The sequence below is a fragment of the Nerophis ophidion genome, linkage group LG10 (genome assembly GCF_033978795.1).
Source record: "Nerophis ophidion isolate RoL-2023_Sa linkage group LG10, RoL_Noph_v1.0, whole genome shotgun sequence".
NCBI lineage: Eukaryota > Metazoa > Chordata > Actinopteri > Syngnathiformes > Syngnathidae > Nerophis > Nerophis ophidion.
Window position 1 is genome coordinate 8674244 of NC_084620.1, and position 26531 is coordinate 8700774.

The 26531-nt window shown below is 40.8% G+C and overlaps 1 protein-coding gene across 1 annotated transcript in view; it reads left to right on the plus strand.

Moving 5' to 3' along the window:
- Positions 1 to 26531, plus strand: part of atp2b1a (ATPase plasma membrane Ca2+ transporting 1a) — a 70348-nt gene that overhangs the window by 17085 nt on the left and 26732 nt on the right. Inside the window, exons 2-3 of the mRNA XM_061912230.1 lie at positions 5044 to 5533; positions 26291 to 26488. Coding sequence (XP_061768214.1) covers positions 5341 to 5533; positions 26291 to 26488 — 391 coding nt within the window. The 5' untranslated portion in view covers positions 5044 to 5340. The remainder of the gene's footprint in view (positions 1 to 5043; positions 5534 to 26290; positions 26489 to 26531) is intronic.

Consider the following 26531-nt stretch of genomic DNA (forward strand, 5'->3'; position numbering starts at 1 on the left):
TATCGGCCTGTATCAGTATCGGATCGGAAGTGCAAAAACCTGGATCGGTATCGGATCGGAAGTGCAAAAACCTGGATCGGGACATCCCTAACCTCAACATACAAATGTTTTCAGATACAAGTTGTCTTTCGGCTAATTGTTATACTTTATGTTCAAATTCAATCCAAGTTCAAATTCAAGTTGCGAGCTTCCCCACAACTATGTGGCGTAGGGAATGTCAGAATGAACCCCATAAAATACGCAGAAAACATCCGGTTTTACGTGAGTTGTGCAATATAGACTATCCATCCATCCATTTTGTAACGCTAGACCCTCTCGGAGTTTCAGGGGGGCGCAGCCTATTCCAGCTTCACATTCACTGACTCGAGCAGATTTTAGTGTTGAAGTATTATATAAATTTGTCTAACGATAGAGCTTTTAATACTATCGTTGTATCGTACGTAATAATGCATGTTGACGTCACATTCTCGCTGTGTCCCACAATTTTCACACCGACAATCTAGCAAACACGTCCTCAAAGTAATGTACCGTTTTTGCTTGGGGCTAATGTGCCTCTGCAGTGTAAAGCCACTTCTCACTTCCATGGCGGAAAATACACTACTTTTCTTGCAAGTATCATCACTAGAGGATGAGTAAATGCTATTCTACATACTGTATAAGGATATGCTCATTTCTAACCACAAGCTGGAGGTCTTGAATGGTCGATACAAATATTGACAGTAACGATTCCAAGTAACCTGTTTTGAAATGTTTTTTATTATGATCTATATACAAAATCAATTATCTTGATATTTTTGGTTATTATAGTAGTCGTTATCGCCACATAGTTTTTAGGACATACTTACCATCCCAAGCTGTTTTTACAAGCATGGGAAGGAAAAAAGTGAGTGTTGAGGACATTGCTGAGAAGAAGTGGATGATATTTATTGAATTGAAGGAAGTAATCATCAAAAACGTGGCAGCACGAGAACCTTGTTATCTTGGTGAAGCAGTTGGAACGTAGCACTGCCGATTTTCAACATACCGAAGCAGAAGGAATCGATAAGGTCTGCCGAAGACATTAAAATAATATCTAAACAGTAGAAATGTATCCATGAAAATATACAGAAGCTCCTGATGATCTGTTTGACAGAGGCAACTAAAATAGGCTTGTAAATTAGATAGATAGATAGATAGATAGTACTTTATTGATTCCTTCAGGAGAGTTCCTTCAGGAAAATTAAAATTCCAGCAGCAGTGTACAGAGTTGAGATCAATTAAAAAAAAAAAAAAAAAAAAAAAATAGGGTAAGAATTCCTGATTTTTTTCCAGGAATTCAGTAGTTTTTCTCACGTTCATTATTAAATTGCTGGCCCTCACAACTTCTTTGGCCCCATGTTGGACAATTTTGCAGTTATGCTTAAACTGAGAGAATGAGCATATAAACTGAGTCACCAACGTGTGGGATTCTTTGTTTGGGTACTCGAGTCCGCAGAATAATACGTGGGCCATACTTAAGCTGACACAGTGGACAAAAAACTGGGCGTACAAAAACTAAGGTATCACTGTATATGTGCTGAGAACCAGGTTATTTATCATTAACTAAGGTATTTTTATTTTAGAAAGTGACCAAACCATCAGTAATGCTGCATACACATCGAGAAGAATAGGATTAAAAACACCCTTCTTATTCCTAATTCTCTTCAGATTTGCCAAATTATTTCAAATAAATTAAACCCTGACCATTAAACAGGTGTTACCTGAAAATAGGCATGTTTGGTTTGTTCAAATGTCCCCATGATCCCAGTCGGAGAGGATGAAGATGAAAACTGTGTGCTGACTGCTGACACCTCTGAATGCGCCTCCGTACGCTATTTGGCAGCCTGACAGCCTCGTAGGGCTTCCAGTGTGCGCGCTGAAGTAGCTCTCAGCTGTGAGAGGAGATGCCGGGTGTCTCTGCTTTGTACCCTCTACATTTGCATGGCCTGACCCAGTTCGATGCGAGGCTAGTGGCGGGGGGAGGGGCAGGCCGGGAAAGAGCTAAAAATACCACTACCCCTCATGGTACGCGGCTTCATTGCAGTGGATCCCGAGAATTGCTATCTTGGAGTAGTTGCCTCACGGATGTTTAAAAACTGCCAGAGGGTTTCTTTAGCATAAATTGTTTTCTGCAGAAGCTTGCCGCCGTCACTTTTAATTGTCTCCACATTTCTGCAGATGTCAACCCGCATGTGTCGTAGCAACCTCTGATGTCTTGGAGTAGTCAAGTCTCCCTGGCGTTGGCATGCAAAGAGTTAACCCCGGCCACTGTCACTTAACCAAACCGCGCCAGCTGCCAGGCGAGGAGATCCAATGGCAATGATTTTCCGCAGTTGTGACATGTGACCCGCTCGGCAACCCGAAACTGTCCCAGCGGAGCAAATGTTGGCACGGGACATCACCCTGCGGGGCTGGGTGTCGCGATGGTGGCCCGAAGGCACACAAGAATTGCATTCAGCAGAGGTGCAGCATTTGAAGTGAATGCTACGAAAAGCCTACTTGTCCTTCTTTTACTTTTGGCTGTCTGCTAATTGGATGGTTACTGGTTTGATCTTCAGCTTCAAGAGGGAGTGTTTCCCTAAGTGTCCTTGAGCAAGATACCAAACCCCTAATTACTCATGATTGGCCTATTTGCACCATGTGGGTAGCCACCCGCAGCACTGAGTGCCTTTAGCATCCTAGGGAGGAAAGGAACTGTGATAAATTTATAACAGGGACACTAAATTTACCAGTATAAGGATAAACAGGCATAGTATCGCACTAATCAATAGCTTGCTCAAATGCGATCATAAACACAAGACAAAAAAAAAAACTTGGTTAAAAGATTTCAAAGTGTGTACATATTTTTGAGCACATTTAGTAATCCAAAAATCTATCAATTGTTTGTTTCATTAAGTATGGTACTCACTTTATAGCCTTAGTGCACATTGTAAGGAAAGTAGTTGAAATACCTTAAAAACAAGATGTTCTTCTTACCATTACCTTCTTCTTTTTTGCAATAAATGCACATTATCAACATGAAATTTCACTTTTATACTGTGTATAAATTAAAAATACATAATGAAGCAAACAATCTGCTGTTTGCTAGTGAACAGATCACAGCTTCAACAAACAGCGCTCTTATGTGCGCTCTTTTGGAGTGGTGGTGCAGAAAATATGTTTGCGTATTCAAAGTTTTGGACATCCGTTGCGGTCCAGATTTGATACATTTTCATTAAACGATTATTCGAAACAACAGAAATTAAATCAACAATTTTCTCATCGATGTATTCTATTCATTTTTGCAGTCCTACATTCAACGATAACGTGATAAAAATGCCAACTCATATGAAATTTTCATATCGTTACATCCCAAATATGTATTGTTTAGAGGCAGTGCATAACATCTTTTTATGCCCATTGCAGAGGATGCTGGTTCTAAGGAGGGTGTGCAGTGTCTGAACCTTTTGATAGATTGATTGAAACTTTTATTAGTAGATTGCACAGTTCAGTACATCCATCCATCCATTTTCTACCGCTTATTCCCTTTCGGGGTCGCGGGGGGCGCTGGCGCCTATCTCAGCTACAATCGGGCGGAAGGCAGGGTACACCCTGGACAAGTACATATTCCGTACAATTGACCGCTAAATGGTAACATCCGAATTAGTTTTTCAACGTTTTTAAGTCGGTGTCATTGTAAATCAATTCACGGTAACCACTCTTTGTTACAACAACATCATCACATCCATCCATCTTTTTTCTACCGCTTGTCCCTTTCGGGATCTCGGGGGGTCGTTGGAGCCTATCTCAGTTGCATTCGGGCGGAAGGCGGAGTACACCCTGGACAAGTCGCCAACTCATTACAGGGCCAACACAAATTGACAGACAACATTCACACTCACACTCACATTCACACATTACAGCCAATTTAGTGTTGCCAATCAACCGATCATCACAGTGGATGTTTAATAGTGCCCTGCTGACAAACCAGTCTAAGCTTCACAGCAGGCTTAGGCATTATTGACACTTACCAATGTGCTGCCTTTAGTGGTTGATGCTGTGGAATTTACAGTCTGAGAGGTAATTGTTAAAGCCTGCAATTATAACTAAGGAAAACCAAATAAACTATGCAGTCTTGGGCTGGTAAATTATTTTAGCCAGCTCACTAATGCCTACATTTCTCATAGTAAATTTTGTCTTGGAAAATAGGCATGACTGCATGTAAGGTGCATGAAATAATGATGAAACTTATTAGTATTTTTTTGAGCTTAAAGCATCTTCTACACAACCATCTTCCACCTTGTTATTACAAGCGGCCCTGCAATTACGCTGCATAATAAATAATACACGTTGTCTTGTTTTTTCCATAGCAGATGGCTCCAAGTAGAATCCCAATATGTGACAGAATAGTTTCCAAGATTCTGAATGGAATAAGCTGCGAGCGTTCATTTTGTGCAGCAAGCGATACGGTGCAACATCCGTGTCCCAGTTTTGTATATTTGGAGATGTTACTCTTTGTTTTTCCAACTTAACAGCTCTGAGGAGCCCCGTCCCACAGAGATGCTGGGCTTTTTAGATGAGCATTGTTAATGTCCTCTTGTCTGCTCAGGAATCTATAAATGAGTTCAAATCCAGCCAACTCTGAATGAACTATCCCAGTTGTGTCATATTGAGGCTGAATGGGCACCAGCCGCTGGTTACAATGGGCTACTGGCGTTGAGCGCCGCGGAGCTCCCCAATGCCGCAGATAGTCTTAATTAGATTTGACGCGAGGCTTTTCCTGAAGTAATCATTCAGCGAGTCCCAGCTAACCGCCCGTGTGACTGCAGAGAAGGGAATTTTGTTCCCAGAGAGCGACCTATGTACCTGTACGTGCATGACAGAACACGTCGGCGTAAATGCTTGTCCGCATTAGCAGAATCCACTGCTGCCTCTGAAAACACGCGGGACTTTTTGTCCGAGCATCACATTTTAATGGTTTCTTCTTTGGTGGAATCCTGCTTACTTTGGTGCCTGCTGACAGTATGATATCTCTTCTCGTTCTAGATCTGACTGCATGGTGATCTCTGGCTCTCTGAGTTCTCCAACGCCATGAAAGGCCAGGAAGACTCAGCTCTCCAATGGAAATGGCTGGTTTTGTAGAAACGCTGCCCTTCCACCCGCTGCCACATGACTCCAGCTGCCTCTGATGGCCTTGTCGCCTTTTTTATGGGCGCTACCTCTGTGTGCACGCTCGTGAGGATTTAAACTTTTCCAGGACACTTATTTTTATATTTACATTTTTTTTTGTACCCCTTCTGTTACCTCAAAGCTTTGCATTAACGTGGAAAGCTAGCGGGGACAATGGCAAACAACTCTTACAGTGGGGTGAAGAACTCCGTAGCGGAGGCCAACCATGATGGAGATTTTGGCTGCACGCTCAAAGAACTGCGCGCCCTCATGGAACTGCGAGGCACTGAGGGGATAAACAAAATTGGGGAATCATACGGGGACGTTCAAGGATTCTGCAACCGGCTAAAAACCTCACCTACAGATGGTAAGGTAACCTTAGTTTAGTGCTTCCAAGCTGATGTTTTGTTGACAGAATGCTAATGTGGTGTGCTCATAGTTTAGAAGGTGTGTCATAAGCCATGTTGCACACATAACCGGACACCTTGACATTACTTCCTTGGAAAACTCATATGTTCGACAGGGCCTGTCCACGGCCCCCTTGTACCATCCCTCTCTCCTGTTTCACCTCCCGGTCTCTGGTGTGGGCGTCTTAGACAGACCAGCTTGGCACAGCACCAGGCCTCAGCCAGGTTGATGTCCCACTTGTGGGCCAGCAAAACAGGCTTTTAGGTCCCTAAGTCATGACCCAACTCTGTAGTGGAAGGAGTGAGTTCATCTTCAAGGAAGGCGATCCTGAATTAGTCTGTCATCACCATGTTGTTCACCAGCCGGGTGTTTATTTGGTGACATTAGAGCTCTATTGGTTGACCGCACCAACTTCCTTTTATTCCTGCTACTCGTGTGCTACTCCCCTGTTTCAGCATCTCTCCATAGACAGTCTAGTGCCTAATCGCCAGTATGACCTTGACTGAACTCTTATGGGAGAGGATTTTCAGTTTGATCCCAGATTAAAACGGCACCGCATATTCACTGTCGCAGCAACAGTCCTCTGTATGCAGAGTCTCAGAGCGAGGAGGGGAGAAAAAAAATTCCCCTCGGCTTCATTTCGCCAGGGGGAATGCCGTAAATACACCGCTGCATGGCAGCACGAATCACCTCTGGTTACCTCAACGACATGAGTGTGCGAGGCGCACTGTGCCATCTCCTACTCTTCTGCCAGTGCGCGATGGTGGCAGCCGCAAGGAGGAATGGCTGAGTCTGTTGGAAGAGGCGTGAGTTGTTCTAACACGTATATGACTGTGTCATGTTGGAGGCGGGCGGCGCTTAAAGAGTCTTGTCATGCCTTGTAACATGAGTGACACAAACCGAGGCGCGCACTCGCTTCACATCGCCCGGCGGTGCCAAACATCCCGAGCGACGAGCGCATTCGACGACGAGTGCCCAGCTTTGATATTTAACAGTTCCAATGAGCGCATTCGTCATTGCTGCGGGATTACAGGAGCTTGACAATTGAAAAGGGATTTCTAATTAGTTGGACGGTTACGTCTCAAAACCTCTTGAGCCAATCCTTCCCTAAATCCTCCACATTTCCAAGCTCATTTACTTTACCCAAATAAGTTTTTGTCAACTTTCCTGTTGCAGCAGCTCCTCCATACATACATACTACATGCAGAACCCTTACTGCAATGACACAGAATTATAGCTGTCCAAAAGATTGATATGTATAGGAGATTAATTGCATTTTTTTCTATAGTTAACAATTAATCGCATATATTTTAACGTTATTTTTTTCTCTGTAATAAGTGTACGGTAGACACATCCTTTTCGAGGATTTAATACCATTAACATGGAACTGGACAATTTGTTTGCTTTATGCAAATGTTTAATAAATATTGTGCTTTCTAAAACCGCTCAACACAAAATGGACACAGTCTTGTACAGACACACGCACACACACTATCTCTCACACAAACAAACATTCCGTATTTTCCGGACCATAGGGCGCACCTGAGTATAAGGCGCACCGCCAATGATTGGTCTATTTTTAACCTTTTTTCATATATGAGATGCACCACCAGTGCACCTTATATATATATATATATATATATATATATATATATATATATATATATATATATATATATATATATATATATATATATATATATATATATATATATATATATATATATATATATACATAAATACATACAGTGGGGCAAAAAAGTATTTAGTCAGCCACTGATTGTGCAAGTTTTCCCACTTAAAAAAATTATGACAGGTCTGTAATTTTCATCAAAGGTACACTTCAACTGTGAGAGACAGAATGTGGAAAAAAAATCCAGGAATTCACATTGTAGGAATTTTAAAGAATTTATTTGTAAACCATGGTGGAAAATAAGTATTTTGTCACTTCAAACAAGGAAGAGCGCTCTCACAGACCTGTAACTTCTTCTTCAAGAACAGGCATGTGATTTTTCCGTCTAAAGTCGTAATTCCTTCTTTTTTAATCTCAGGGGGAAAAAAATTATTATCAAACATATCGACCAATCAACTACGGCGTAATATAAGTTATATTACGCCGTAGTTGATTGGTCGATATGTTCCTTGTGACCAATCAGGACATCTGTTATGAATGATGACGTTATTACCGCCATTTTCCAAATGTAAACCATGTCGGTTCTCGAGAGAAAGGACGCTTCACAAGTAAAAGAAATTGATAAACATGTCAAAAATAAGTTTCAATGGGACTGGATGGAAAGGGAAATAACTGATACTGTTGGGAAGAAAGAAGTTGTAAATTTGTTCGGCGATTTTATTAGGAAAATCGATCGTCCCGTAAAAGGTTTGTGCACGTGGTGTCATGATAATATTGACTAAGGATCACAAGGTTTCAAGGCTTTGGAAGTACATGCGAAACGCCAAAAACATATGACACAACTTGAAGCAAGGAAAACAAACTTTTCACTAGCTGGTACTTTTGGATGTCAAAGTGAGCAAACCTTACGGACTTCATCCCTTGTTTACATTGACAACTGCCATAGACATCGAGAGGAAAGATCCACCCAAACAACCCACTTCAGTTGCAGACAGCGTAGTTAATAATGAGGTGAGCTAAAAAATATTTGCTTGTGAAATACGCATGTTTGTTTTAAATATCAACCAATTATTGCTTTGTGAAATATAAATGGGTTTTTCTAAAAATAAAAAGCCACGTGAAAATATATTATGAAATTACAGAAATTCAAAGAGTCGCATTATTGATTCCATTTAACAATTTATTTGAAACAAATTTGCATATAATACTATTTTGTAATATTAAGTTCTTATGTAGTCTTATGTTAGGGTAAGCTCATGTTAGGGCTCTCCGAGCATGTAAATGTGTGAAGTGAACTGAAGTAATGTAGTAATACTGTAAATAAACTGTAGATAATAACACTGATCAATGTGACACCTGTGGATGTGAAATGAACACAAGATGTAAATACTAGTGACTAAATACTGCTGGGACTGAACCGTATACAGTGATTCATTAGGATAATTGGGATATGTATGTTCTATTAATGATGTTTTCATGTCTTTAAACACTAAAATATTTTCTTCAAATGGTGCTGTCTTTGTTAATTTTAGCATGTTCAATTGGTGAAAAACCAGGACCTGGCTGGGGGCCTTTGTCCCCCAGACCCCCGGAAATGTTTTCAGTCTTTTTCATTGTGGTCAAATCACATGCCTGTTAAGAAGCCTTTCTGTCCTCCACTCGTTACCTGTAATAATGGAACCTGTTTGAACTCGTTATCTGTATAAAAGACACCTGTCCACAGCCTCAAACAATCAGACTCCAAACTCCACTATGGCCAAGACAGAAGAGCTGTCGAATGACACCAGGAAAAGAATTGTAGACCTGCACCAGACTGGGAAGAGTGAATCTACAATAGGCAAGCAGCTTGGTGTGAAAACATCAACAGTGGGAGCAATTATCAGAAAATGGAAGACATACAAGACCACTGATATCTCCCTCGATCAGGGGCTCCCCGCAAGATCTCATCCCGTGGGGTAAAAATGATCGTGAGAACGGTGAGCAAAAATCTCAGAACCACACGGGGGGACCTGGTGAATGACCTGCAGAGAGCTGGGACCAAAGTAACAAAGGTTACCATCAGTAACACTACGCCGATAGGGAATCAAATCCTGCAGTGCCAGACGTGCCCCCCTGCTTAAGCCAGTGCATGTCCAGGCCCGTCTGAAGTTTGCCATAGAGCACATGGATGATACAGCAGAGGATTGGGAGAATGTCATGTGGTCAGATGAAACCAAAATAGAACTTTTTGGTATAAACTCAACTCGTTGTGTTTGGAGGAAGAAGAATACTGAGTTACCTATGATGAAAATTACAGACCTCTGTCATCATTTTAAGTGGGAGAACTTGCACAATCGGTGGCTGACTAAATATTTTTTTTGCCTCAGTGTATATATATATATATATATATATATATATATTTATATATATATATATATATATAAATCAGAAAATAACATCATTACTTGATAAAAAAGGGACAGAAATCACAGATCAAGACATGATTTTGATGAGGACTGAAGAATTTTATGAAGAACTCTATCAAAGCAGTCTGTCAGTGGACCTTCAATTATCCATAGACTCAGAAGAAATTCCAGACATCACATATTGAGAGGTGCAGTATGCAGTCATAAACATGAAACGAGGGAAAGCACCAGGACCAGATAATATTTTAATAGACACAATTAAAGAGGGGGAGGATGTCATTGATAAGGAGCTGGCGAAGCTATACACAGCTTGCTTACATCAGGGCAAAGTGCCAGAGAAGTGGAAAGAAGCTAACATGATCATCCTTTTCATGAAAGGGGACAAGAGGGACCTCAAGAACTACAGACCTATTAGCCTTCTTTCAAACATATACAAGTTGTTTACAAGAATCCTGAGAAATCGAATGGAAAATACACTTAATAGATACCAACCTAGAGAACATGCAGGGTTTAGGAGTGTTTTTTCTACCATGGACCATATTCATACATTGAATCAGATCAAAGAAAAATGCCAAGAATACAACAAACCACTTTGTATGGCCTTCATAGACTATGAAAAGTCATTTGATTCGGTGGAGACACAGTCGGTTTAAACGCTCTGTAAGATCAAGGAATTCATCATAAGTACATTAACATAAGTACATCTACACAAACTGCACTACCACAGTTATGATGCACAAAGCAAGCGAGAAAATCCACATAAAGAAGGGTGTCCGACAAGGCAATACAATTTCGCCTAAACTGTTTACAGCTTGTTTGGAAGGCATATTTCGCTCTCTGGAGTGGGAGTATAAAGGAGTTGATATCAACGGAGACAAATTTAATTGTCTGAGGTTTGCAGATGACATTGTTGTCTTGGGAGAGCAACTCAGTGAAGTGGAAGATATGCTTAAAGACTTTGCAAATGCCAGCAAATGTTGTGGATTGAAAATGAATATGAAGAAAAAATGTTGGCAAATTCCATGGTACCTCATGGACCTGTGACTGTTAATTGAAAGGAAATTGATGAAGTTAATGAGTACATCTATCTGGGGCAGAGATTTAGCCTGAAAGAAAAGAGTCAAGAACAGGCGATAGGGAGGAGAATCAGATTGGGCTGGTGCCAATATGGAAAACTGAGCAACATCATGAGAGGAGAAATACCGTTAAGACTAACAAGAAAGGTCTTTAATCAATGCGTGTTACCAACCATGACATATGGAGCTGAAACCTGGGCATTGTCAAATAAAATGGAAAAGAAAATCGCAGCAGCACAACACAACACAACATGGAAAGAAATATGCTCGGAATCACATATAAAGACAGAAAAACAAATGAATGGGTGAGAAAACAAACGCAAGTCCAAGACATTATGAGAACTATCAAATTAAATAAGTGGAAGTGGGCTGGACATATCAGTAGGAGAACAGATAATTGGCAGACTTCCCTAATGACATCATGGAGACCCATGGATGGGAGCAGAAATGGAGGAAGACAGAGAGTGAGATGGCGAGATGAAATAGACAAATATTGGGGAACAGTGCAGTGCCAGGGAGCAGCTAGAGATCGTTCACTAAGGCAGAAACATGCTGAGGCTTTCGTCCAGCAGTGGCCTGACAAGGGCCGATGATTATTATTATTAGAGATATCCAATAATATCGGACTGTTGATATTATCGGCCGATAAATGCTTTAAAATGTATTATTATAAAGTATCGGTTTCACAAAGTAAAATTTATGACTTTTTATTACGCCGCTGTACGGAGTGGTACACGGACGGAGGGGGAAGTACAGAGCGCCAATAAACCTTAAAGGGACTGCCTTTGCGTGTCGCCCCAATCACATAATATCTACTGCTTTTCACACACACAAGTGAATGCAAGCCATACTTGGTCAACAGCCATACAGGTCACACTGAGGGTGGCCGTATAAACAACTTTAACACTATTTCACATATGCGCCACACTGGGAATCCACACCAAATAAGAATGACAAACACATTTCGGGAGAACATCCGCACCGTAACACAATAGAACAAATACCAGGAACTCCTTGCAGCACTAACTCTTCCGGGATGCTACAATATACACCCCCTACCCATCTCAACCCACCCCCAACCCCGCCCACCACAAACTGCTCATGCTCTCTCAGGGAGAGCATGTTCCAAATTCCAAGCTGCTCTTTTGAGGCATGTTAAAAAAAAGAAAAATGCACTTTGTGACTTCAAAAATAAATATGGTAGTGCCATGTTGGCATTTTTTTCCATAACTTGAGTTGATTTATTTTTGAAAACCTTGTTACATTGTTTAATGCATCCTGCGGCGCATCACAACAAAATTAGGCATAATAATGTGTTATATCGGAATCGGTAATTAAGAGTTGGACAATATCGGAATATCAGCTCGAGAGCAGTCCGGTGAGGGGAGGACGTGTGGTAGCATGCTAGCAGCGACTGGGCTAGCTCATAGACTGACCATACGTCCTCTTTTCACCGGACATGTCCTCTTTTGCGGAGCTGTCAGGGCGGAGTTTCTTAAATTCCTCAAATGTCCGGCATTTTGAATATTGTTTACACTACGTGCAGTACGCTACTTAATATGTCCCAGTGTTTCCCACAGGTCAGGCACCTATTTGCGGTGGTGTGGTTGCGTGGCGGAGGTGGGGGGTGGTGAGGGGTGGGGGGTCGTGTGGGGGGGGGCAGCTGCGCCGGCGATGACCAAGAAGAACGCGGAGTTGGAATATAACTACAACACTTTATGGACATATTTATATACATATTTATATAATATTTAAATATTTACATAATATGTAACTACAATCTCCATTCACAGACAGAGTCCCATTGCTTTTATGAGCGGTCGAGCAAGTCAAAAGCCGGAAAAAAAAAAAAAAAAAAAGTATGTTTTTTTATTTATTTATTTTTAATTTTTATTTGTGACGGCCGTAATTCTTTCGTGGCGGGCCGCCACAAATAAATGAATGTGTGGGAAACCCTGTGTCCGTGTGGAAACTCATTCGGTACACCTCCGCACCGAACCGGAAACCCCGTACCGAAACGGTTCGATAAAATACCCGTACCGTTACACCCCTAGTGAATAATGTAAACTCACTACACTGGTATGTTTTAGCCCTTTCATGGCGAGTTTACTGACAATATAAGTAAGAACTTTACAGTTCTTTATACTAGAAATGGCAACAGCGGAGGATGAATGTCCAATAACGAGAAGATAGAGAAAAAGGGCTCGTCACAGAATACAAAAGCGAATCTGCGCAATTTTTCAGGATTTATGCAGATCCCAAATACAGATCAGCAGGTACCAGAAGGTAAGAAAAGTTGCTTTTGCATAACATTGCAAAACAAAACGCCAGATAATATATTACCTTATATTCACACCATAATACCTGCTGGAATTTTAATTTTCCTGAAGGAATCAATAAAGTACTATCTATCTATCTATCTATCTATCTATCTATCTATCTATCTATCTGTCTATCTGTCTATCTGTCTATCTGTCTATCTGTCTATCTGTCTATCTGTCTATCTGTCTATCTGTCTATCTGTCTATCTGTCTATCTGTCTATCTGTCTATCTGTCTATCTGTCTATCTGTCTATCTGTCTATCTGTCTATCTGTCTATCTGTCTATCTGTCTATCCGTCTATCTATCTGTCTATCTATCTATCTATCTATATATCTATCTAATAATACTCAATTAATGAAGCAAATTAAGCGGTGTGGCTTCAGATCTTACCAAAGTCGTACTAAAACATTTTGATAGATTTTTGAGCGCCATGTGTAATATTTATATTTTCAATGGAACATATAAAATGTTGGTGTTTATTTGAGTCATATTGCCTTCATAGTGCAGTCTACCCGTATCTCTTATGTTTGACTGCTATCTACTGTTCACACTTATCATTTAACCATGTACTAAATAAAATTGCTTCAAGGTCAGTAAGCAAAACCTGAATTATTCCGTACATAAGAAGTTTTGGGGAAAAAACTGAATTTTAAGTGCGCCTTGTAGTCCGGAAAATACAGTACTCTTTTACACACACTTACTACTTCTGACACAGGCTCACTTTAAAAAGAAAGATACTGACCGTAAAAAAATTGCATCGTAAGCATGTCTGCGGAGTGCCCTGTCTGCCTTCATGACAGTCTGGGCGGGGTCTGGACCAATGAATGGGTCAATAAACCATTTCATCGATGAATAATGAAAATGAACTGGATAACTTGTGTTCTATGTATCTCACTTCAAAACAGTGTAAAAGAGAGGGTTCACTCTGTGCATTAAGGCTAGGAATCTTTGGGCACCGCACGATTTGATTCGATTTTTGGCAGTAACGATTCGATTCAGAATCGATACTCTATTCAAAAAGATTTTAAATTCAAAATCAATACTTTTTAATAACATTGAGTGCCATGTCTATGATTAACAACATTTCTCCATAAGATAGATACACAGCTGTGATAAGTGTCTGTTACCTGAAAGAAAACTGGGTTAGTTTTATAACATTCTACCTAAACATTTAATTACTGTAAGTTAAATACAAATAATGCAACAAAAAAGTACCTCACTCTTTCCTTTTGTAAAGTAAATCTCTGCAGCATGTACGGACATGTACATCAAGAATATGATTTGGCTGTACAAGACAGTTTTAAAAAAATACAAATCTAAAAAAATAGATTTTTGATTTTTTTAAATCCATTAAGAAACTTTACCAATGAGAATCGCAATTCTATCGAAAATGTATTTTTTTTTTTAACACTTATATGCCTCGGTCTCAGCATCTGGGCGTGTTTATTCAATAGCACAGTTAAATGAACAGAGTGAATCCCGTTGTCAGTCATCCACTGTCATTGTTTCTGTGGGTTGAGGCATGACCGCTAGCTTACATGCACAAACAGAGCCGCACTACTTTCTAGTGAGAATTACCGGAAGGTTACCAAAATTAGGGGGAAAAATATGATTGCAAAACCATATATCCTTTGTGGGAATATCTTGGATTGAGACAAGTGAACAAGAGTGTGCCCAATTTGTTGGAAAGTAATGACAAAACAGACAAAAAAACTGAAGTTAAGAGTTAAAACTAATTGTATTTTTTATTTACTTATTGATATTTGAAAGTTTTTGACCTTCCAATTACAATGGTAAAACAACTAATAAGAAATAAATGTTTATTGCATTCGAAAGGAATACTTTCATTTTGTATTATTTTTTTATATTGTGATTACATTAGTGCTTAATTTTGTCTCAAAACAGTGCAGTGACAATAATGACATTTGGCAATACTTTTGGGACATTATATCATCAAGCATATTGTAATATCTAGGGGTGCAACGGATCAAAAAAACTCACGGTTCGGATCGGTTCTCGGATCAGAGTCATGGATCGGATCATTTTTCGGATCAGCAAAAAAAAAAAAAAAAAGACAAGACAAATAAACAGAGGTTTTGTCTTTTTGTTTAGTAACACTTTTAAATTATTAAATTAAAATATATGAAACCAACTTAAAGAGCACAAGGCATAATATCTTATTTTCAACATAATTAATGAAAAACAGTGCAACGTAAAAAGGCATTTGTCCTTTCTTTATACTTGGACCAATGACCATTCATTAAAAAAAAAAACACCTTGAAGTGCAACATAAGAAGGCACAACATCTTTCTTGAAACATAGGTAGTGAAATAAAACCTGACATCTTGAGTGATGCTGCTGTCTTCCACACTTGGAGCCATGGATTGTAGAATCCTTGTTTTCCATGGGGGTTTAAGCACCTGGAGGACCTCCTGTGCCACTCTCACATCATCATCAGACAGGGTGATGATGTCTTTGACATTTGTCTTCAGGGTCTTGTGGGTCAATGCAGAGTGTATAGCTGCCTGCTGCTCCAACATATAAGTGGAGTTCCACCTTGTTGGGACTTCATGTATGAGCTTATAAGTAGGCAGCTTTAACTTTTTCTTGCTTTGTCAATCACAGAAGGGTTAAAACCAATAAGAAACAGTTCCCAGTGGCTTATTTTATTTTTTGAAGTTTTTTTCAAAATTTTACCCATCATGGAATATCCGGAAAAAAGGCTTTAAAGTGCCTGATTTTCGCTATCTGTAAATCCAGCTGTCCATTTTCCTGTGACGTCACTGCGTGACGCCAATACAAACAAACATGGCAGATAGAACTGAAAGATATAGCGACATTAGCTCGGATTCACACTCAGATTTCAGCAGCTTAAGCGATTCAACAGATTACGCATGTATTGAAACGGATGGTTGGAGTGTGGAGCCAGATAGCGAAAACAAAATTGAAGAAGAAACTGAAGCTATTGAGCCATATCACGACGGACAAAGGCAACGCGGACGAATTCGGCGATCACCTTCTAACCAACGATTGCATCTTTTGACCCCTGGAGCCACTTAAATCCGCCGATTGGTAAGTGTTTGTTTGGCATTAAATGTGGGTGGAGGGAAAGGCTGGATGCAAATATAGCTACAAATGTACATACAGCTAGCCTAAATAGCATGTTAGCATCGATTAGCTGGCAGTCATGCCGTGACCAAATTTGTCTGATTAGCACATAAGTCAACAACATCAACAAAACTCACCTTTGTGATTTCGTTGACTTTATCGTTGGAAATGCATCTGCTTTTTGGAAATCCATCTGCTTTGAGTGTCGCAGGATATCCACACATCTCTGTCGTATCATCGCTATCGTCTGTAAAATGTGCAAAACAAATGAGGGACTTTAGCATCTTTTGACACTGGTGCAACTTGAATCCGTTGATTGGTATGTGTTTGTTTGGCATTAAATGTGGGTGGAGGGAAAGGCCGGATGCAAATATAGCTACAAATGATGCATATTGATGCAATATGTACATACAGCTAGCCTAAATAGCATGTTAGCATGCCGTGCTAATCGATGCACACTCCACGTAAGTCAACTTGAATCCGTCCCTGATCATGTTGTTACACCCTCCGACAACACACCGACGAGGCATGATGTCTCCAAGGTACGGAAAACATTAGAAAAAACGGAAAATAACAGAGCTGATTTGACTTGGGGTGTGTAGTGTGTTTGAGAAAATGGCGGATTGCTTCCTGTTGTAACGTCACGGGTGAAAGGTCATCGCTCCAACAGCGAACAATTGAAAGGCGTTTAAATCGCCAAATTCACCCTTTTAGAGTTCGGAAATCGGCTAAAAAAACATATGGTCTTTTTTCTGCAACATCAAGGTATATATTGACGCTTACATAGGTCTTGTGATAATGTTCCCCTTTAAGCACATGAGCAGCTGTTGTGCTTCGGTGGACGTAGGAAACCACCTTTCTGATTCCCCCAAGGAGGCGCTCCATCCTATTGACTGAGATTCCCTTCTGTGATGCCAAATTCACTACATGTGCAAAGCACCTATCTGTGGTCCCAGTCCTGCCTCATTCACTGCATTTATTTGATTTTTGGCATTATCACCTGTGACTGGGATATTAGTATTGGGCCTCTTTATCTTCCATTCCTCCACTGCTTGTGTCAGTACCTGCGCAAGATGACTCTCGTAGAGAGAGCGTGTCTTCTCATCTCCCAGTCTGCTGTGATGAAGTGAGCGCTTATCGTCACATAGTTCCCCTGGTCCTCCACGCGTCTGTCGTGAGCGCAACAGATGATGCTCGGGATAGTTCATCCACAACTTTTTTCTTCTCATGCTTATAAAGATCTGGCACAATCTTATCGCTGAAGTGGGTGCGCAACGGGATGTTGTAACAAGCCTCAACCACTTTCAGCATTGTTTTAAAACCCTCTTTTTGCACAACCGAGTCGGCACCTACAGTATAAACACACCGATTAAATGGCGCGGGGCGTTCAAGCTTCTCCGTTACTCCGCTCGCCATGACCCCACTGTGTGTGGACTGAACACGCACTTTTTTTTTTTTCTTCATAAATCAAACCGCGGATCACGTGTGTGCCGAACCGAAGATATTGATCCGAACGGATCACGGATCAATGTTGATCCGTTGCACCACTAGTAATATTGGACCAGGCCTATAGTAGGGGCATGCGACTTTTAGGGCGGCCCTTTATATTCCACAATATTGATGGGTTGGGATGGCAGAATTAGGGGTGTTAGCACTCATTTGGTCAATTGCTGTAGAAACTTTGTCGGTTGTAGTCGTTTGTTCTTGGCTTTCCGGCATGGTCTGCCTCTGTCAGGGGTAGGGAGGGTTCTATTCATCGGCAGACAGCTCGCAGATAGCAGCCAGCATTTAGGACACCACTAGCTCCAGCGCTTTCCAGCAGATTACTTTGTTGTTGTTGAAAGGGCTGACTGGTCTTGTGGGGCTAAGATTGCCATTGAAAGTGCACTTTTCTCTGTCCGTATCTGTCCTGTGTTTGCTCTTGCTTGCAGCTTCCCCACCGCTGTGTGGGCCAGCGGTATTAGTGTTAACTTGTTATTGCGCTAAATTTGACAGCCATACATTGTGAGTTTAGCATAATGTACAGACACAAATTATAATCAGGATAGGGTGGAGGAAGGCATTGACTACTTGGCAACAGGTTGTCACTTATTCATGGCCTGGCCTGTAAAGCATCTATTTTTAGTCTGACTCTTACATTGTATGTGGTGTTTTAACACAAACTGTCACTCACCATCTAGAATGTTACAGCTCAAGGTCACAGTGTTGCAAGGCTAAGTGTGGCCACATCTCCGCACTGGCACTTGAGATGTCCTCAGATGTCAAACAGTGACCATCGTGTGCAGCTGTGATGTTTAAAAAGTCCACTGAGGTGTAGTGTTAGTATTTGGAGTACCAGCAGCAGCTTTACTCCTTAATGGAATCCCCTGAATGGTGTGCATAATGAGGCTCATTACATTGCACAAGGCCTCTCTTCATTGATATTATTGACTGGGCTTTTATTTGTTTCCCTCGTCTGCAGTTGACCAAAATTAAATATTTGGGTTTCAGCCAGTTGATCCCATCGGTTCTGTGCTTTTGCAAGGCTTCTGTGTTTGGATTGTTGTCCACATATCAGCTTCATTGTGTTGGACGTTGCTCTTTGCCTCGGTCACAGTGAAGTGATTCGTCAGCACATTGGCTCTCTTGTGGCTCAGGATGTTAGTTCTAAAGGTGTCTGTGCAGTGACAAAAGACTGTGATCTATTTGTGGCGGGTTGCACAGTTTGCATACGGTAATTGTCAATGCACCAATTGACAAAAAGTGAGCAAAAATCATGAAAATTCAGTCACTTCTTTTTGTTCGTGCTTCACTCATTGGGTTAATAACAAGGCACAGAAGAGGCTGTTTACTCCCCCAATTGATTAGTTAGTGAAAGGATTGCAAACACACATTCCTATCAGCGCTACATAAATCAAAACTCCATCCATACAATACTTTCAGTCTACTTTGCTTATCACATGTGTTCTTTTTTCAGGGACCACTTTAATGCAAAGTGCATCCTTATAAGGATGTGACTGGCAGTCCTTGCATCTAAATGTCATTCAGAGTGCATGAAAATACCCACGCTTTCCTCAGTCACCTGCATCTTTTATTCTTGCTATCTGGGTATCATCTCGATGTACTGGACGCAGTCATATTGAAACATCAAAAAGGAGGACTGCGGTCATATTTCATTGGATTGTAACCTTGACCTCGTCACTGGTGACCAAAATGAAACTATCTGCCCGAGGTCAACCGGGGACAATCGTCCAAATTAAACGGTTAATGATTAGCCGCTTGAGTTGGCCCCTCGATCTGAGCAGCCAAGGTCTGCCTATTTTCTGTTTCCGTCGCGACGATGAGGTGTTGACTGCGCTGTCACTTGTATTTATTGCGCCAGCGCAGAGGGAAAATGTGGCATAAAATTGAACCGGGTCGTAGCTGTCAGCGCGTTTTCATTAGAGGCTTAAGGAATCAAAGCAGACGGTATGAGATGGCGAGGGAGCTGCAACGGGCAATTATTGCAGGCTACACCCCGCAGCCTGTCACTCTGCTGGCAATGACTCATTGCTACACTACTTTCCGCTAACGGACGTTCAGAAATGTATGCGTTTTGGTTATGATTTTATGTGGTGGGTTTCAAATGACATTTTCCAGGACGAGTCATTGATAGACAATCTCAATTTATGTATATTTTCCCACAGGACTGCATAATATCGGGGACGCTGGTTTGCGGGACAAGGACGTCTAATTTGCATAGTTGGCCCTGGGTGCATAATGTCGCAAAATAATGTGAATTCTTCACCCTTTCTACCAGGAGGGGTCCTATTATAATGTGTTAATTGCTACTATAGGTTGTATTCAGTTATGACTTTTGAACGGGCAGGACTACTAAACCAACATGGCTGCTGTGAACTATCTGAATACGCAAGGGGGCCTAGTTCTTACCGCTTAAAGCAGACAAGCAAAAAATGCAAACTATGCAATAGAATCCATCCCTATACTTCATCGAAAAAAGATTTGTCGAGTGATTTCAAGGATTATCCGTCGTGGTCGCAGACATATCAAACTATCTGGAGCTTCAGATGTTATTCTACACCCCAAAACAGATGAAAACTTTGTAAAGCATGGAGGGCTATACTTTCTATGTGTGTGGCTGGGTCAAGGAAATTGATATCAAGACTCTCCAGGTCAAATCATGCATCGTTTTTGGTTACATTTTATGATTTATCTTAACATTTACAGCCGTGTTGTCAACTTGTTGTTGCACACGCCGTTTACGAGTGCACGTTTTTTTGGCATCTTTAATCAAATACACAATGTTGAGATCTATGGTTATATGTGCTGAAAGCTTCATTCATGATTGCTGCCTTTGGTAAAACCTTAATTCTTTTTGGTATTGCTCACTCAGCGAGTTGGTGCTTTACAAAACACTCATAGCTGTATATATATAATGTATGTATGTATGTATGTATGTATGTATGTATGTATGTATGTATATATACATATAATATATTGCCAAAAATATTCTGCCACCCATCCAAATGATCAGAATCAGGTGTCCTAATCACTTAGCACGGCCACAGATGTATAAAATTAAGCACTTAGGCATGGAGACTGTTTCTATAAACATCTGTGAAAAAATGGGCTGCTCTCAGGAGCTCAGTGATTTCCAGTGTGGAACTGTCATAGGATGCCACCTGTGCAACAAATCCAATCGTGAAATTTCCTCGCTCCTAAATATTCCAAAGTCATATTTGGGCTTGATTATCAAAAAATGGAAGAGTTTGGGAACAACAGCAACTCAGCCATAAAGTGGTGGGTGATGTAAACTGACAGAGAGGATTCAGCGGATGCTAAAGCGCATAGTGCAAAGACTTTCTCCACAGTCACCTGCTACAGAGCTCCAAACTTCATGTGACCTTCCAATTATCCCAAGTACAGTACGCAGAGAGCTTCATGGAATGGGTTTCCGTGGTGGAGCACCTGCATCTAAGCCATACATCACCAAGTCCAATGCAACGCATCGGATGCAATGGTGTAAAGCACGTTGCCACTGGTGTGGGGTTGTTTTTTAGGAGTTTGGCTTGGCCCCTTAGTTCCAGTGAAAGGAACTTTGAATGCTCCAGGATACCAAAACATTTTGGACAATTACATTCTCCCAACCTTGTGGGAACAGTTTGGAGCAGGCCCCTTTCTTTTCCAACATGATTGTGCACCAGTGCACAAAGCAGGGTCCACAAACACATGAATGACATAGTCTGATGTGGATGAACTTGACTGGCCTGAACAGAGTCTTGACCTGAACCCAATAAAACACCTTTGGGATTAATTAGAACGAAGACTGAGAGCCAAGCCTTGTCGACCAACATCAGTGTGTGACCTGACCTGACCATACATGTATGTATGTATGTATGTATGTGTGTGTGTGTATGTATATATATATATATGTATGTGTATATATATGTGTATATATATACAGTATATATGTATATATGTATGTGTATGTATATGTATATATGTATGTGTATATATATGTGTATATGTATATATGTATGTGTGTATATATATGTGTATATGTATATATGTATGTGTGTATATATATATATATATATATGTGTATATGTATATGTGTATATATATGTATATATGTATGTGTATATATTTATATATATGTATATGTATATATATATGTATGTGTATATGTATATGTATATATGTATATATATATATATATATATATATATATATATGTATATATGCATGTCTGTGTATATATATATGTATATATATATGTATGTGTGTATGTATGTGTATATATATATGTATGTGTATGTATATATATATGTATGTGTGTATATATATGTATATGTATGTATGTATGTATGTATGTATGTATATATATATATATATATATATATATATATATACATACATATATATATGTGTGTATGTGTATGTATATATGTGTATATATATATGTGTGTGTATATAAATGTGTGTACCGCTGTGGCAGCACAGTGGTACAGAGTTTAGTGCATGTGCCTCACCATACGAAGGTCCTGAGTAGTCCTGAGTTCAATCCCGTTCTAAGTTCAAGCTTTCTGTGTGAAGTTTGCATGTTCTTCCCGTTACTGCGTGGGTTCCCTCTGGGTTCCCTCTGGGTACTCCGGCTTCCTCCCACCTCCAGCAGCAGTGGCAGCGGCGGCGGCGATGACCAAGAAGAACGCGGCGTTGGAATATAATTATAACACTTTATGCACATATTTATATACATATTTATATAATATTTACATATTTATATAATATGTAACTACAAGCTCCATTCACAGAGTCCCATTGTTTTTATGAGCGGTCGAGCGAGTCAAAAGCCGAAAAAAACAAAAAACAAACCAAAAAAAAATAAATTAAAAAAAAAATATATATATATATATATATATATATATATTTTTTTTTTTTTCAAATTTGTGGCGGCCGTAATTCTTTCGTGGCAGGCCGCAACAAATAAATAAGTGTGTGGGAAACCCTGTATTAATATATACATATATGGCGCCGTCTGCTGGATTGAATAATGTCACTACATATGATCTGCAAGTAAAATGGATAGTTGGCTTTTTTAACGAATTAGTAAAGTAGTATAGAATCTGTGACTAAAAGAGACAAATAGTAAACACTTTCTTCATTCCAATTATCTGTAAATCAGTGATAATGAGAACATGGCATGCCACTCCTCCCACATTTCTATCAAGAAGAAGCGCCTATTGATAAACAGTTTGGAACTTTGTCGTCAAATTTCACAGCAGCTGTATTGGTAAAAAAAAATGTTTTAACTGACACGCATTGAGATGTGAAGGGAGACCATGTCACTCCTTGTGTTTCATTCTGCATCGATGATTCTGGTTGTGCCTGCCTGCCACAAATAGACTTTTTGTCTATATGGCGGTCTGTTGGTTTATACAAAACTGTGTTTCTGGACAACATGAAAAAGTTGTGTGCTAAACATGGGTCGCTATTCCCACTACAGCATCACTCTAATGTTCAACTCCTTGTCTTGTAGCCCATCAGGTTTTGCACAGTCATTCGCCCCTCAAAATTCCGCTCCACCTCCTCTTCGCTTCACTCCATCCATCCTCCCACACAAACACACGCGAGCTGTCTGCATGGATAAAGCTGAAAATCTGGTGCATCATCAATTGCGTGTAGGCCTTTTCAAGTGTGTATGTGGAGGCGTCCGAATGGTTATGGCGGGGGTCTCTGCAGTACAGTAGAATGCAATGTGGTCAGACACTAAGTAATCCATTCTCTTGGAGTTTGACTTCAGAATCTCACCCCTAGTGCAGCCTCCCAGAGCCGGTGATTTTCCCGTGCAGATAATACTTTTGATGTCCGCTTGAGCTTGTGACTTTTAGCCCTCACATTGCTGCATCATTTTGTTGTCAGGCAAGATGGCTCATAGTTAAGACTTGAGAATACTTGTCCTGATGTTTAACTGTATTGCTTGTAGTTTATTTCAAACATGCGTGCTAGGTTACATTTTAGTGCATTACACGTTCACAGTTCCACAATTCAACCTGTCTGAAAAGGAGCAGAACTGAACCGCTGCTCTATTTCTTAACAATTATATCCATCCATCCATCATCTTCCGCTTATCCGAGGTCGGGTCGCGGGGGCAGCAGCCTAAGCAGGGAAGCCCAGACTTCCCTCTCTCCAGCCACTTCGTCTAGCTCTTCCCAGGGGATCCCGAGGCGTTCCCAGGCCAGCCGGGAGACATAGTCTTCCCAACGTGTCCTGGGTCTTCCCCGTGGCCTCCTACCAGCTGGACGTGCCCTAAACAGCTCCCTAGGGAGGCGTTCGGGTGGCATCCTGACCAGATGCCCGAACCACCTCATCTGGCTCCTCTCGATGTGAAGGAGCAGCGGCTTTACGTTGAGCTCCTCCCGGATGGCAGAGCTTCTCACCCTATCTCTAAGGGAGAGCCTCGCCACCCGGCGGAGGAAACTCATTTCGGCCGCTATTTCTTAACAATTATATAAATGATATAAATGGGTTGTACTTGTATAGGGCTTTTCTACCTTAAAGTGTAGTGTGAAGTGAAATATATTTATATAGCGCTTTTCTCAAGTGACTCAAAGCGCTTTACATAGTGAAACCCAATATCTAAGTTACATTTAAACCAGTGTGGGTGGCACTGGGAGCAGGAGGGTAAAGTGTCTTGCCCAAGGACACAACGGCAGTGACTAGGATGGCACAAGCGGAAATCGAACCTGCAACCCTCAAGTTGCTGGCACGGCCACTCTACCAACTGAGCTATGCCGTACTCAAAGCGCTTTGACACTACTTTCACATTTACCCATTCTCACACACGTTCACACACTGATGGAGGGAGCTGCCATGCAAGGCGCTAACCAGCACCCATCAGGAGCAAGGGTGAAGTGTCTTGCTCACGACATAATGGACGTGACGAGGTTGGTACTAGGTGGGGATTGAACCAGGGACCCTCGGGTTGCGCACGGCCACTTTCCGACTGCGCCACGCCGTCTTACTTAATAACTGATATATACTGATTTGTTCACGTCCTATATTGAATTTGTACCAATAACCAATTTTTGTACTGATAAAAGACAATGCTAAATATATGTAATAGTGGAGTTAACAGTTTGCAGACTTATTACATCGTTAAAATAAAAATGCAAACTAAGCAGTCTAGAAAAAATGCGTACAGAATATATTAGGGATGTACGATATTATTTGTCAAGCCGATAAGGGTAACTTTCTGCTTCTCAAGGCCGATACGAATAATTCATATCTATCTATCTATAAATAAATGATAAATGGGTTGTACTTGTATAGCGCTTTTCTACCTTCAAGGTACTCAAAGCGCTTTGACACTACTTCCACATTTACCCATTCACACACACATTCACACACTGATGGAGGGAGCTGCCATGCAAGGCGCCAACCAGCACCCATCAGGAGCAAGGGTCAAGTGTCTTGCTCAGGACACAACGGACGTGACGAAGTTGGTACTAGGTGGGATTTGAACCAGGGACCCTCGGGTTGCGCACGGCCGCTCTCCCACTGCGCCACGCCGTCCTATCTATCTATCTATCTATCTATCTATCTATCTATCTATCTATCTATCTATCTATCTATCTATCTATCTATCTATCTATCTATCTATCTATCTAATGTGTATCTATCTATACAATGTGTGTGTGTGTGTGTGTGTGTGTGTGTGTGTGTGTGTGTGTGTGTGTGTGTGTGTGTGTGTGTGTGTGTGTGTGTGTGTGTGTGTGTGTGGATTTAATTGTAGTGTGTGCACACTTGTCTTTGAGGCTGACTTTGGGGCAGCTTCTTTTGCAACAGGCCCCCTAGTTGGCTTTTGTAGCCATGCAGGTGTTTCAGGTGGCAAATGAACTTTGATGTGTATGTGGTGTTTTTTCCATCCTTGGGGGAATGTTTGCACAACATTTGGTGCAAATAGAACGTGAAAAGTCTTCCTCCGAAACAGTGAAGAAGTCCGACACGATCGCGTCATGTTTGTTTACCTTGTAAGCTCTAGGGAAGTTTACGGCACAGCACAGATTGGAGAAAAGGCGTGCTTGATTTGCTCACCGTAACCCACCTACAGCACAATGTTTTTTTTTATTTTTATCAGATATTTTTTGTTCCTCAATGTTATCGGATTTATTGATATGTCTTCATAATTTCCCATATCGGCTCAATAATTATCTGTGTACCCCTAGAATGCAGTATATAGTACTTCAAATAATTACAAGGAATGAAGACTAAATAGTAAGTCAAAGAGTACATTCGACCTAAGCTCTGTAAATGATGTATAGATAGATAGTACATTATTGATTCCTTCAGGAGAGTATAGTTGGTATGAGCATGATAATGAACAGATGATTATGTAATAGATGATAGAAAATGCCTTATTGATTATTACGCTTCATGATAATGACACCAGACACTAGTTAAAAATTATTGGTATACTTTTTAAACACCACTGTTTCCTCAAACTGGATCGTATTAGTAAATGTTTTGACTTCTTTGCTCAATGCCTTCTTTATTTTAGTTCCACATAGTGATATGTATTTTTAGCTGTATTTACAAATAATCATGTAAAGATGTAGCATGACCCATTCATTTTGAAACCTGTCTCACGTTGTGCTTTTCTTCCATCCCCTTTCTCCCCCTTCTTCCACAGGTCTAAGTGGGCAGCCAGCAGACATCGAGAAGCGGAAAACTGTGTTTGGGCAAAATTTAATACCGCCCAAAAAGCCTAAAACGTTCTTGCAATTAGTGTGGGAGGCGCTGCAGGATGTCACGCTGATTATCCTAGAAGTGGCAGCCGTAGTTTCACTTGGCCTTTCTTTTTATAGACCTCAAGATGCCGAAAGAGAAGGTGAGAATGAGATTTTTAGAAACATTCAGGGCTTTCGATCGCA